This window comes from Carassius auratus, chromosome 31 (assembly GCF_003368295.1).
Source record: "Carassius auratus strain Wakin chromosome 31, ASM336829v1, whole genome shotgun sequence".
Taxonomy (NCBI): domain Eukaryota; kingdom Metazoa; phylum Chordata; class Actinopteri; order Cypriniformes; family Cyprinidae; genus Carassius; species Carassius auratus.
Window position 1 is genome coordinate 18,600,436 of NC_039273.1, and position 13,131 is coordinate 18,613,566.

The 13,131-nt window shown below is 35.2% G+C and overlaps 1 protein-coding gene across 1 annotated transcript in view; it reads right to left on the reverse strand.

Moving 5' to 3' along the window:
• Positions 1–11,900, reverse strand: part of srp68 (signal recognition particle 68) — a 109,425-nt gene extending 97,525 nt beyond the window's left edge. The window contains exons 1-6 of the mRNA XM_026213987.1: positions 11,740–11,900; positions 11,339–11,405; positions 11,128–11,241; positions 10,766–10,961; positions 10,529–10,611; positions 340–449 (exon numbers count right to left, since the gene is read on the reverse strand). Coding sequence (XP_026069772.1) covers positions 340–449; positions 10,529–10,611; positions 10,766–10,961; positions 11,128–11,241; positions 11,339–11,405; positions 11,740–11,827 — 658 coding nt within the window. The 5' untranslated portion in view covers positions 11,828–11,900. The remainder of the gene's footprint in view (positions 1–339; positions 450–10,528; positions 10,612–10,765; positions 10,962–11,127; positions 11,242–11,338; positions 11,406–11,739) is intronic.
• Positions 11,901–13,131: the final 1,231 nt, after the last annotated feature.

Consider the following 13,131-nt stretch of genomic DNA (forward strand, 5'->3'; position numbering starts at 1 on the left):
GAGACTATGCCGTTTCTCGTTTGTTACTCTAGAGTAGACCAATTCACTTTATTGAGGCATACTGCCCCCATCTGGTATGGAATGGAAGGAAGCTGCATCTTGACTGCTCAAACTATACAGGCAAAATAAACACGTGGGACCCCCCAAATCCATCACTTCTGTCTGTATCACATGCCACGTCGCTATGGTTTCATTTCTGTCATGCAACAGTGCACAGTGGATCCAGTTAGGGAAAAGCAATGAAAGGGAAAAGCAATGAAAGGGAAATGCAATTAAAGGGAAAAGCATTGCTTTCTCCCAATCACACATGTATAGCCTTAGCCATAAAAAGTGTCTCACCTATGTTATATGCACAGTATCGGATGTTGGGTGAAATCTCTTCCACTCTCTGATGATAAAGCACTGCTTGCTCCTCAGTAAAAGCACTTGCCAGTTTCTCATAGATGGTCCTGCAAACAGTCCACAAACATAGTCACAGAAATAAATCTTTGTACATACACAGAATACACCAAGCATTCCACTTTATTACATTTCACTAATTTTGTAATGAGAAGCCTTTTGCCTTTTGTAATGTAATCCTTTTGTCACATGCAGCAAAATCAGGTCTCCGTGCAGTTTTCAAATTAAATAATATTTAAAACATTATTTATTTTTCATTTACAGTGCAGTGAACCAAGAATAAGGAATTTAACAACTGAGTCATGAGCCAGTTGAAAACAGATACAAATATTTGATGATTTAAAATGGTAGAGATGTTAAACGAATCGCAATACATTTGGGGGTGGGTTTTATATGAATGTATCTCTGAGGGGAACTGACTTTAAGAAAAGTTTAGATAAACATTCTTTTCATGTTATTTTTTTTTTAATGCATTTTAAAGCAGCATTCATAGGTGCTATACTGCTTTGTTTACAGCCAAAGAAACCAAGGAACTACTGTATCGCTACTGTCAGAGTAAAATTGCATCTCATTCAGCCCCTCTGCCGTATTAGTTTCATGCAGATGTTTTATGCGGTATAGTTTTACAAAACTAAAATCAGAGTATTCGGTTTTTGTTTTAAAATTAAATTATACAATATAATTTAGATTTTAAAAAAACTGTTCATGCTCCATATATTCAGCATCTTAGTTTGGATTGCACTTCCAATGCAGTGGTTGAATAATTTTAAATGAGAACAGGCAAAGCCTTTGTTTATATGAAGAGATTTTATTTTTTTTGTCTTATTAATATTAGATTTGGGTTTGTTTTAAAATTCACATTTTTTTTTACAAATAAATGTTTAGCATTTTGTTCCAAATAACATGTTCTGACATGGTTTATTATAACATGGATTATGTAGCGACCTAAGTTCAAGCAAAAAATAAACATTAATGAACATCACAAGGCATGTTGAAAAAGTACAATTCATGAAATATATATAACACCTCGTAATCATTCACTCAGCATTTGAAGCACAGAAAAACATCACTAAAAATAAAAAAAAAAGCTTGACATAACATTACTTATAAACTAGTGGTTCAATGGATCACTAAACTCATGGTTCAGATCATTTTGCAGGTTTTGGGTAATGGATCGGATAATTTTTTGGATCAGCAAGAAAAAAAAAATTAATATCAAGTGTAACGTAAAGGGATAGTTCACCTAAAAATGAAAAGTTGTTGTTTATTGGTTTACCCCCAGGGCAACAAAGATGTAGGTAACTTTGTTTCTTCAGTAGAACACAAACTTAGATTTTTAACTCAAGCCATTGGAAATTTACAAAATACCTTCGTGGAACATGAGCTTTACTTTAAATATCCTAATGATTTTGGGCATATAAGAAAAATTTATAATTTTTTATTGCTAAAAATATACCCCAGAGACTGGTTTTGGAGTCCAGGGTTACAAATATTATTGCACTTTTGTTCATATAGCAGTACTTTTAAATGAAAAAAAAGTGCACAATACACTGCATTTGAATGCATTATTAGTTTTGAGCATAATGCAATTAATTGCGCGATTAAAAATGTAATTGTTGCCCAGCACTTGTAAAAATATATTTACATGGCACCTCAGTAATAAAACTCAAATTCAAATAGTGATTCATTCCCAGTGAAGGAGCATGTTCTGCGTAGGGCTGTCAAAATTGCTCAAAAATGACGTTTGAATATTTTATATTTATATATATTAATATAATATTAATATAACTACTTGTATAGATAGTCTATTTAAGTTTAAACATATGACAACGTATTACCTACACAAAAACAAGGAAATCAACTAATGGTCAACACTGCAGACCTCACGCTCTCTCACCCTCACTTCTCTGCGCATAATGGTTTAAATTAACAAACAAATTTTTGTGCAAGCAATTTAAGGTTGCGACTGTTGTCCCAAATATACCAGGCTTCATTCAGTGATTGAAACCAATATTATTAATATTAATTGAAGTTTTACAGCATATAGAACTGACATTGAATGCTCCGAGCGAGCTGTGCTGTGGTAAACATGGAACTTTTCCTTGACATGAAACGTTAATAACCAAACCTTGGTTCCATTGCTTGACAGAACTCCCCGAAGCTTGCCCCATCCGCGATACTGATCGGTCTCATGTCCTTTCAAATGAACGAAATTATTTTATCTGTTATGGCCTCTTGTCGTGTTGCAGACACGTTAAGTGTCAAGATGTGACTGTTTAGCTGGAGTTCCACATATTATGCCATGCTCATTTGGGTGCACATTTTTGAGATGTGACCTCATGTTGCTAGTGGTCGAATGGTATGCTAACTGTATCTTAAATAGATTGCACACAACTTTATCTCACGAGTCAACAATTTTACCTAGGGGTGTGACGGTTAGTATATAACCGTGAGAACGGCGGTTATAGTTGAACACCGTCATTAGAACTCTATAACCGCCAAAACAGTGTCATTAAAATATTTTTTACAAACATTTTTTATCAAAAATTATTTTCATTTTTTAGATAGGATCATAAGATGCGCAATATATCGAAAGACATGGTTTTTACCACTTAATGAAGTTTTGTAAATCGTCAGACATGATATTTACCACTTCATTAAATTTTGCTTTGTAGAAAACCTTTCTTAAAAACTAATTTCATTTTGAACAAATTTTATCTTAATTTTAATAAATGTTTCATCAACCAATTGCATGTATTTTAATAAATAAAAAGCAAATATAGCAGACAATGATAACCCTGACATGGAAGCGCCAGCGCGCCGCGTTCACTTGCACTGTGAACTAGAGCGCATCTCATCGTAAATGAAACTCAGCGTAGGCCTATGCCTCATACATTAGCATTAAATATATTTGCTGCATCCTTTCTAGAACAGACACTGGCTTTTTTGCGGATGGCGGGTGGATGCGGCTTTGAAATTTGCTCAAAAAACTTTGGCGCGTATGATGAGTTTTGTGACAGATCTCCTTAAAAAACGGAGGTCTGAAATCTCTGCCCCTTTACCGATCAGAGCGCGCGCTGACACGGAGTTAACCCGCTATCTTAAAGATCAACCAATTGACTCTACGGCAGATCCACTAGCATGGAGCGAGACAATATGAAACAAAATGAAACACGCTATATTTTTTTTTTTACTATTCGAATACATAATGTTCGGGGTTCAGACACACTCTCTCTGTTTAAATCTAGATTAAAAACACATCTCTTTCGCCAAGCATTCGAATAATGTTTCTTTTTAATTGTGAGTGTAGTTGCATCTGTTCAAAGTTGCATTTTTATTCATTAGCTTGGGTTAAACTAATTTTACTTTGTTGGATCAGCAGCTATGCTAATGATGTCTGTATTTTGTTTCTATGTTTCGCCACGGGATTACATCCCGTGGTAACTAGGATTTAAACAAGCTCCAGTCTGGATCCAGAACACCTGAGAAGAGATGATGCTGACCCTCAGAGGACCCCAGATGATGCTAACCTTGAATCAACAAACAGAACTAACAATTATTGCTAAATGTGTGACTGAATCATATAATAACTTAATAATATTGATAGTTCATCGTCTAGCTGACTACGTCTTGTATCATTATTATTATTTTTTTCTAAAATCCTGTCAAATGTGCACAAACTACTAGCTACTACTAAATATTGTAGAAACATTATTTTCTGTAAAGTTGCTTTGTAACGATTTATTTTGTAAAAAGCGCTATACAAATAAACTTGAATTGAATTGAACATATTCCAATTTAGAATATTCATTGACAGCCCTAGTATAAAGGTGGACTGTGCGTTCTGGTCCTTAGAAGGTTGCGAACCCCAGCGTGTTCCCCTCGGTGCTTTGTTTTGTCGCCTCGGAGGAGCCCTCTCATAGCCATTGTTCTCATCCGAGGTGAGGAGAATCTCAGGTGGCCAACTTGGATAATTGGGAAAAACGTCGATAAACGGGTGAGAAAACTGATTTCTGATGTTTCGAATGTGTTCTGCTTGTCATATATGATCAGTGCCGGTGTTATCCGTGCAAAAGGTGAGAGTAATTGTAAGTAAAAAATGGAATAAAAACACAGTCTAAGCAGAGTGAACAGGACAGCATCCGAACGTGGCGGTGCCATCACAAAGGAATCTGAGGTTGGGACCCCACACCAAACATACACAAGACTGATTCAGTCAGTATGAAAGAACTTGACTGGTCTGCAGAAAGCAAATTCCTAATCCCAGCTGAACATCTTTGGTGTGGCTAAATGCAGACCTTCAGCCAAAAACTCATCACCAAACATGACTTGTACATATGGGCAAAAGTATCGGGACACTCCCTTCTTTAGAACAGAGAAAGGCAATTCCAAAACTGTGGCAACAAAGATGGAAACATAATTAATGTGTTAAAAATTTGTATTTCTAGTTTTGGAAGGGTTTAAAATTGTACGCATTGTAAAATCACAAAATTGTATTGTACGCATATGTACAAGTGAATTGTGTTTGGTGATGAGTTTTTGGCTCACGGTCTGCATTTAAAGTCACATCAGAGGTGTCTTCCACACTGACTAAATTATTAGTAATTATTTTAACCTTGCCTTATACACAGAGGCATTGCGTGTTAGAATAGAAAAGGGTAATGTCCAAACTATTGGCATAAAATTAGAAGCACAATTCCCTAGAATATCATTATATGCATAAAAATTTATATTTGTACTCATGGACATTACTAGCCAAAGTAGTCAAACCTGTTCATTAAAAGGGGGTGTCCTAATACTTTTGGCAATGTAGCAGTGGTGTCAAAAGTAATGGCATTCATTACTCAAGTAGAAGTACAGATACCAGGGTTTAAAAAGACTTTTGTAGAAGTTGAAGTATCAACTGAAGCTTTTTACTCAAGTAAAAGTGTAAAAGTACTGGTTTAAAAAACTACTTAAAGTATAAAAGTAATGTAAGGGGAAAAATGCCATTAAGAACAAAAGCTTATGCCGTGCCACAGGGGCCTATTGTGCACTACCCCACCTCCTCAAAAAAGGCCAAAGGCCAGAATGACTATAATGTTATATTAAAATGTTCATGTTGAAAAATTTGGGATGCACTAGGCTACCTGTTTCAGTCGCATATATGCCCATTGAAAATGAACGCACTGTAGTACAATGCAAGTACATTAAAGAACTAGATATGATGACTAGTTGCCTATAAGTATTGTTATGGTGCAAAAGTCAGACTTCAGAGGCATGTCATCAATGACCTTTAATGGAATGTAAATGTACATCCAAGCTTGGCTGCAGGACTCTGCGAGGGCACTGGACATGAACATTGGTGCAGCCTTAGTAACAATTACTCTTGTATGGTTGTCTATTTACAATAAACATTATAGTGCTGTCAAAATGAATTATTAATCCAAGTGAATAATCAAAAACTAAAAATTAAAAATAACTCTTAATCCTGATACCTTCTTGATTGATAGCTTCCTGTATTCGCTACATACGTCTGCTATGTCCAGTGTTCGGGGGGGGGAACAAGTTACAAAGTTGGTAAAGCCTACTTATCACAACATTGTCAATCACGTCGTCAATCGCAAACAATAATTTATTAAAATGTCTCGCTACCGAACTACCTACAGTAGCTTCATTTGTGGAGGATGAAGAGAAAGGACCCATTTGTTAAATGATCCAGTGAGAAATAATAACTTTTAAGTAGGGTCCGTTTACATTTTGATACTTTTAAAATGGTACCGATGCCTAAACGGTAACTGAACCGATACTTAAAAAAAAAAAAAGAACCACAAAAAAAAAAAAAAAAAAACACTATGTATAATATTAAAGAACATTACAAATATTTAAAATAAATCCATATATTTCACCTTGGATGCTCTCATTTGCCAAGTTGTGCTTCCCTTAATCTAAAGCTAATAAATGTATTTCACAATCTGGGTCATTATTTAATACAAAACCACACAATGTTTCTACTGTATCTCTGTCAATCTCTCTGATATTTAGTTAAAATGAGTGCTGTCTGTCACTGTCTTTAATCAGTTCTGTGAATTACTGGATGGTCATTCTTTATAAAGTGGCAACAATGTCATTTTTTAAAATACGGTACTGGGCAAAAGTCTTATGCACATTAGAATTTTCACCCCAAAAAAGGGTTTTAAGCCAGTTATTTATATATTTTGCTGTAGTGTGTCAGAAGGAAATATCAGTTAACAATAATCTAGTGCTATTTTGAATGCAGCAGCAGTTTGACCATGGCAAAATGAATGTTTGGAATTGTAAACTGAAATTTTATACTGACGCTACAGCAAAATATATAACTGGAACAACACCATTCTTTTAAGTAGTGCTGCAACAACACGTCAACGTCATCGATTACGTCGACTACAAAAATACGTTGACGTGCGTGAAATGCGTCGACGCGTCACACTGTTTGTTTACATCTCGCGTAATGACAATGTGAATGGAGAAAGTTGCATTCTATCACAAAAACAGAGACTATTGTTATCAAAAGTATGTGAACACTTTAAACACAGGACAAATAAAATGGCCCTTTGTTTGTTCCCTTTGTAAAACTGATATGGTGAACCAAAGAACATTTCATGACGTCTAAGACAACTGTAAATTTATGGCTACTGTGGTTTAATTATAAATGCTATCATAAACTCATATTTACCATAGTAAAATATTTTTCTTTGCCTCTATTTATGTATTATTTATTTATTTATTTATTTTATATATATTTATTTTATACTGTAAAAACTTATACCACATAAGTTGAAAATGAATAAAGGTTGAAATATTATATTAGAAGTTGAACTTATTTTTTTTTTGTAAAGTTATCCAAAAGAATTAATTAGTTAATTTTAAAAAAAAGAACATTAGATTAATTATTTATTGTTATAAAAATAATCGTTAGATTAGTCGACTAATCGAAAAAAATAATCGTTAGATTAGTCGATAGAAAAAATAGTCATTAGTTGCAGCTCTACTTTTAAGTGAAAATACCTAAGAGCCTAAGACCTTTGCACAGTAGTGTATGTATGTATAAAGTATGTATGATTAAAGGGGGGTGAAATTCTATTTCATGCATACTGAGTTTTTTACACTGTTAAAGAGTTGGATTCCCATGTTCCCATTGTTTGTACTGTAAATATGACTGACTAGTAAGAAATGTTACGAACATAGATAAAATAACTGCTGATAGAGTTGGGTATTGTTTGAATTTTATCGATTCCTAGTTTCGATTCCAATAAGATTAAAAAAAAATCCAATATTTAAAAAAATTAAGTCAAACATTTAGATGTCAAACATTTTTACAAAAGCATTCTGTTGCAGCTGAATAACATGAGCAAAAATCAGCAGCCTACAAAACACTGCAAGAGGAATTTTGCCTGTCATAAAAAAAAAACCATAGCAAAAACAAATATATTAATATAAATTTCAAATATTAAAGTGTTAAAGACACGTAATAAGATAGGTCAGTAATAAGAAAGGAACAAACAAATCAATTAGCAATATCATAAATAAATACAACTGAACTAAATTTCAGGTACAGAAACTAATTAAAAGTTTAAAAACACTGCATAGTTTTATTTTAATAAATAAAATGAAGATTAATCAAGTTATTAAATATATTCAGTCAAGATCAGTGAATGATTTTCTTTTGTTCTTTGATTAACCTGTTAACTGTCACTCACGTTTTTGAAGATAGACATGAATGTGCATGATATAAACCTAAATTGTTATAATTCATGACTGAAAACATTTTGTATCATGATTTTGATGTACCATTTACATGGTAATGCAATGTCTGATTTTAAAATGGGTTTTGAAGGATGAATTTTGAGATTTTATGTTTTCAAGTGATATATAACTTCTGATGATTTCTAAAATGTGATAGAGAAAAAGGCAACGAGGAAGTCTTTTTTTTAAACAAAGGTCAAAGCTTTTGTAATGTACATTTCTGAGGGTGCACTCTTGTCATAAATTCATCTATTACTTTTCCTACATAATTTTTAACAAAATATATATTTGGGAGTCTTAGACCTTTCCAACAATATATAGTTTGTCAAGATTAGATTAGATTTGATTGTAATATAGTATAGTCAACGTAGGCGTCCCGTATACGGGACGGGGTGACAATTAACAGGTTAACATTAATGACAGGCAGCGCGTTTATTAGGCTGTCGTCTCTTTAAGCAAAAATACTGTACATGTGTTTTCTTTCTTATCGGTTTACGTGCACATAAACTAAAACGGCTGCATTTATGATGATATACTGATGTAGTTTTCTGTATCGTAGTTTCGACTCGGGACAACCTTTTCTACAGTTAAAATACACAGAACAGTCCGAGAACGAACACAAACCGGGAACCCGTAGCGCGACCGCTACTCTCTATGCACGTGCTTGTGCTTCATGTGCACTGCACACAAACATGCTATAATAAGTTTTGAGATTCTAAGCTAGTTTAGTGAAAAATCACAGGACAGCACTGACAACTAGTTTCTGTGTTCCTCTGTGCGTGCGATCTTCATAGCTACTGTTTATATGAGTGTTCGTGCCACAATGCAGCTGCTGCGCGAACATGGTAGCTCAATATAAAAATATCTGTTCATCTAATCGCTTGAACGTCCAAACCATAAAACAAATACAACTGACAAAGTTTAGTGAAGATGCAAGGCTCACTACACACGCGTCATCACTATGTGTTGAACCGGCGTTCACCTCCGTGTTTTGCTTTTATGCCACTGACTGGAGAGCATATGAAATCTAAGAGGACTGACTGAGGCGTTCGAAAATTTGTGTGCAATTTATGGAGCTAAATGCTACAGCCCCGCTAAAAAAGCCTAATGACGCCCATGCTCCGTGTGTACATTTCGGAGAACCAGGACAAATTTCATTTAAAAGGCACCGAAATCTGCTTCCTCTTATTCAGTTCGGTGCATACCAGTTCCATACCCAACCCTACTTTTAAGAAATATATGTTTTGATAAATGAACCCAAAACTGGCTATGTCCTTGCTGGAGTGTGATGTGATTTGTGTCATGTGCAGGTGTGATGGATCGCGTACAAACCAATAAGGTGTTGGAATGGTATATGTTTATTCTTCTCATTCAACCACAATCCAATTCACTTCATCCGGATCGCTCGATTTATCTGGACAGTTTTTTTTTTTTTTTTTTTGAATGATGACAAGCCAAAATGAAAACAAGCCGAAATGAAATCGCAGTAACGAAACTATTTTTAAAATTTAAGGAGTAGAAAGTACAGATACTTGCGTGAAAATGTAAGGAGTAGAAGTAAAAAGTCAAAAGTCAATAATTACTCAAGTATAGATAACCCATATATAGATTTAGCCTGGACCCGATGGTGAAAAAAAGTGAATGAGTCATTATCTGGCTCGGCTCGGTGTTCATCGTCAGTTCTCTCTTCACAGCAGTTCAGTCAGTTTACTGTTTGAGTAAATGAATTACTCCGGGATATTGGTTTGTTTTAACTCAGAAGGAGTGTTAGCCACATTAAAAAAGTTAACAGCTTTTGTGGATTAATGCGTATTGGAGATGCAAACCATTTAAAATGATTCAATTCGATTTGGTGAACTCGTTCAAAAAGATCCGGTTACATTGAATGATACGTTCGCGAACCGGATATGCCAAACTGCTTTGTTTTGAACTCTCTCACAACAGACATGGAAGACATTGCTGAATAAAGTTTTTGCTATTTTCGGACCAAAATGTATTTCCGATGCTTAAAAAAATTCTAACTGACCCTCTGATGTTTTTCTTACCTTTATGGACATGGACAGTATACCGTACACACAGTTTCAATGGAGGGACTGAGAGCACTCTGACTAAATCTAAAATATCTTAAACTGTGTTCCGAAGATAAATGGAGGTCTTACTGGTTTGGAACGACATGAGGGTGAGTTATTAATGACAATCAAATATCTAAAAAAAACAAAAACGATACCCAACCCTAATTACTACATTTTATGACATGTACACTAGTACACTAATGGTGTTCATATTTCTTTACATTGATGAAGAGTTTGCACTCTCAATTCAAATTAATCATTAATAAATACTTAGAATGAAAGGAAGCACTAACTTGCACTTGTTAAAGGCCTCCATTGCAGATTTCCATTCCTGCAGTTCAAACTGAACCATGCCATTCAGATAAGCAGTGTATGCCTGCGGAAAACATGAAAGATACTTAGCGGAACAGAGCTCAGCAACTGTTAATATATTAAAAGCCTGTACACTACGATTCCAGTTAGTGGACATATGACATAGGGACTCACTGAAATAAAACATGGAGATTATCAAAATCACATATTTGTCTGACCTGAGCTTCCAGTTTGGTCTTGGCATCCACACGGGGACTCTCACACAATTTCTCTAGCTGCTCCCCATGTGTGGCTGACTTTCGCAGGCGAGCCAACAGGTGGAAACGCTTTCGAGGCTCAGTGTTAGCTTCCTGTTTAAGCTGCATGGCATAACTCCATGCTCTTTCTGCTTCCATTAACACTAATAACAGATGCCTATAGTAGAGAGAGAAGGGGGGGGTGGAGGGAGAAGGAGGTGGAGGGGGGTGGGGGGAGAAGGGGGTGGAGGGGGGTGGGGGGGTGGAGGAAGAAGGGGGTGGGGGGGCTCAGATTAAAGACAATATGAATCTTGATACTGAACATTTTCAGTGCTAAAGATTACCTGTTGTCTGAAAGCAACTCCACAGTCACTTTCTTCCCAGTAAACTTGTGTCTGTTGCCCATTTTAAAGCCCAGGGTTTTTCTCAATCGACGCAATCGTCTGGAGCAATAACCCCTGTGATGCCAAGAATAGAGGATCAACAATTTCAGTCATCATTTCACTAAAAAAATTCTTTTTTAAAATGATCTGTCCGACCTCGCCTCTGCCTTACCTGTAGCGCTGGTAATCCCCATGTCTGAGTCCATGCTGCTGCTGAGAGTCTTTAATGATCTGCAGGACTGAAGTCAATGCTAAGGGCAATAAACCCAGGATATTTCAATTCAACTGCAGAATGCTGGGATCTAAAAGTAATAGCAAAAGTGTATACTGCAAGAACTAAGTTACACATTTAAGTGAGATATTATTCACTTTCTTCAATCAACACTCCAATATTTATAAAAACCCTATTGAAAGTCTTGATTATAAAGATTCCAATTACGTTAACTAGTCAGTACTTGTGTGACACGTATCCCGTAAGACCCTCGTATCACTTGTACCAATCTCCACTAAAACTGCTGAATTAGTACTGTTTCCCAGCACTAGCTAATAATTAGCGATTTAAGGTGAGGATACTCTCCAGGCCAAGACTCCCGTCGATGCTGTTCTCTTTATTTTCCTCCTTTTGCAGTATTTTCACCTCATTCTGCTGCTCCGCGGCCATTTTTAGCAAGCACACGTCTGATTAACCAGCGGATGAGGATAAGTCGCCTTCTTCTTTCTACTATTGTATGGCTGCCTTGCAAACAAAATAGCATTACCGCCACCTACTGTGCTGTAGCATGAACGTAATAAGCTACATACAGTTGTGGTCAGAGTTGTTGGGTACCCTTGGTAAATATGGTAAAAGAAGTCTGTGAAAATAATTATCAATTTGATCTTTATTTCAAAAATGGAAAAGGTCTAACAAAAATAAAAACGAAAGTGTGGGAAAATCACATTATGAAATAAATGTATTTCTGAAATAATAGGACACAGTTGTTAGTACCTTTAGAAATTCTTACAAGCAAAATATCTTTGAAATGTATTTTTACATTCATATTTAAATTTTTAGCACACCAGGGTGATAAGAACATAACATTTTCGGGCCATGACTTCCTGTTTCACAGAAGTATAAATATGAAGCAACAAAAAGGCAAAATTACCTTAATCGAGATGTGATATGTGCATTAAAATATGGTTAAGCTTCACAAATTAGAAAGTCGCTGTAAAAATAAATAAATAAATAAAATATTGCTAACGCATTGAAAATTCCCATTTCCAGCTTCCGGGCATAATTAAGAAGTTCCTTTCAACAGAAAGTTACAAATCTGCCTGCAAGAGGACATGTGTCTCTATTAGTATAAAGCAAGGTGAGAAGGATAGTTTGAAAGGCCAAAGACTCTCCAAGGATCACACCTGGAGAACTACAGAAAATAGTTAGTCAAGAGGTCAGAAAGCCTGATAAAAATTGATAGTAATAATATATGGACAGATTAAATTAAAAAAGGAACTTTTTAGCAGCAAAAAAAAAAAATATAAAAAAAATTAATATGGGCTGGGTGCAGACAGGGATGAAAATGTATCTATGGTTAAATATATTGCTGGATCTTATTGTTGTGGGCCTACTTTTATCTTGTTTGGATTCTATCAAATATCAACAGATTATGAATCAAAACCAGTGTCCCTGCTGAAATCTAATTATGGGCCATGGCTGGATCTTCCACCAAGACAAACAAATATCAAAATCAACACAAAAATGGGTCACTGTGCAGAAGATGAGACTTCTAAAAAAAAAATGAATAAACTGAAGAGGCAAAGCACTAACATGTATTAGAGAAAAACATTTATTTTATAATAAGATTGTCCCCAATTTTAAATTATGAAAGGTTAGATTTTTGTACATCTTTAAAATAAAAAATCAAGAAGTCAGATTATTTCATAATAGAATCGAGTAACGAGGGCGAGCTGGCCCACATGGAAAGAACC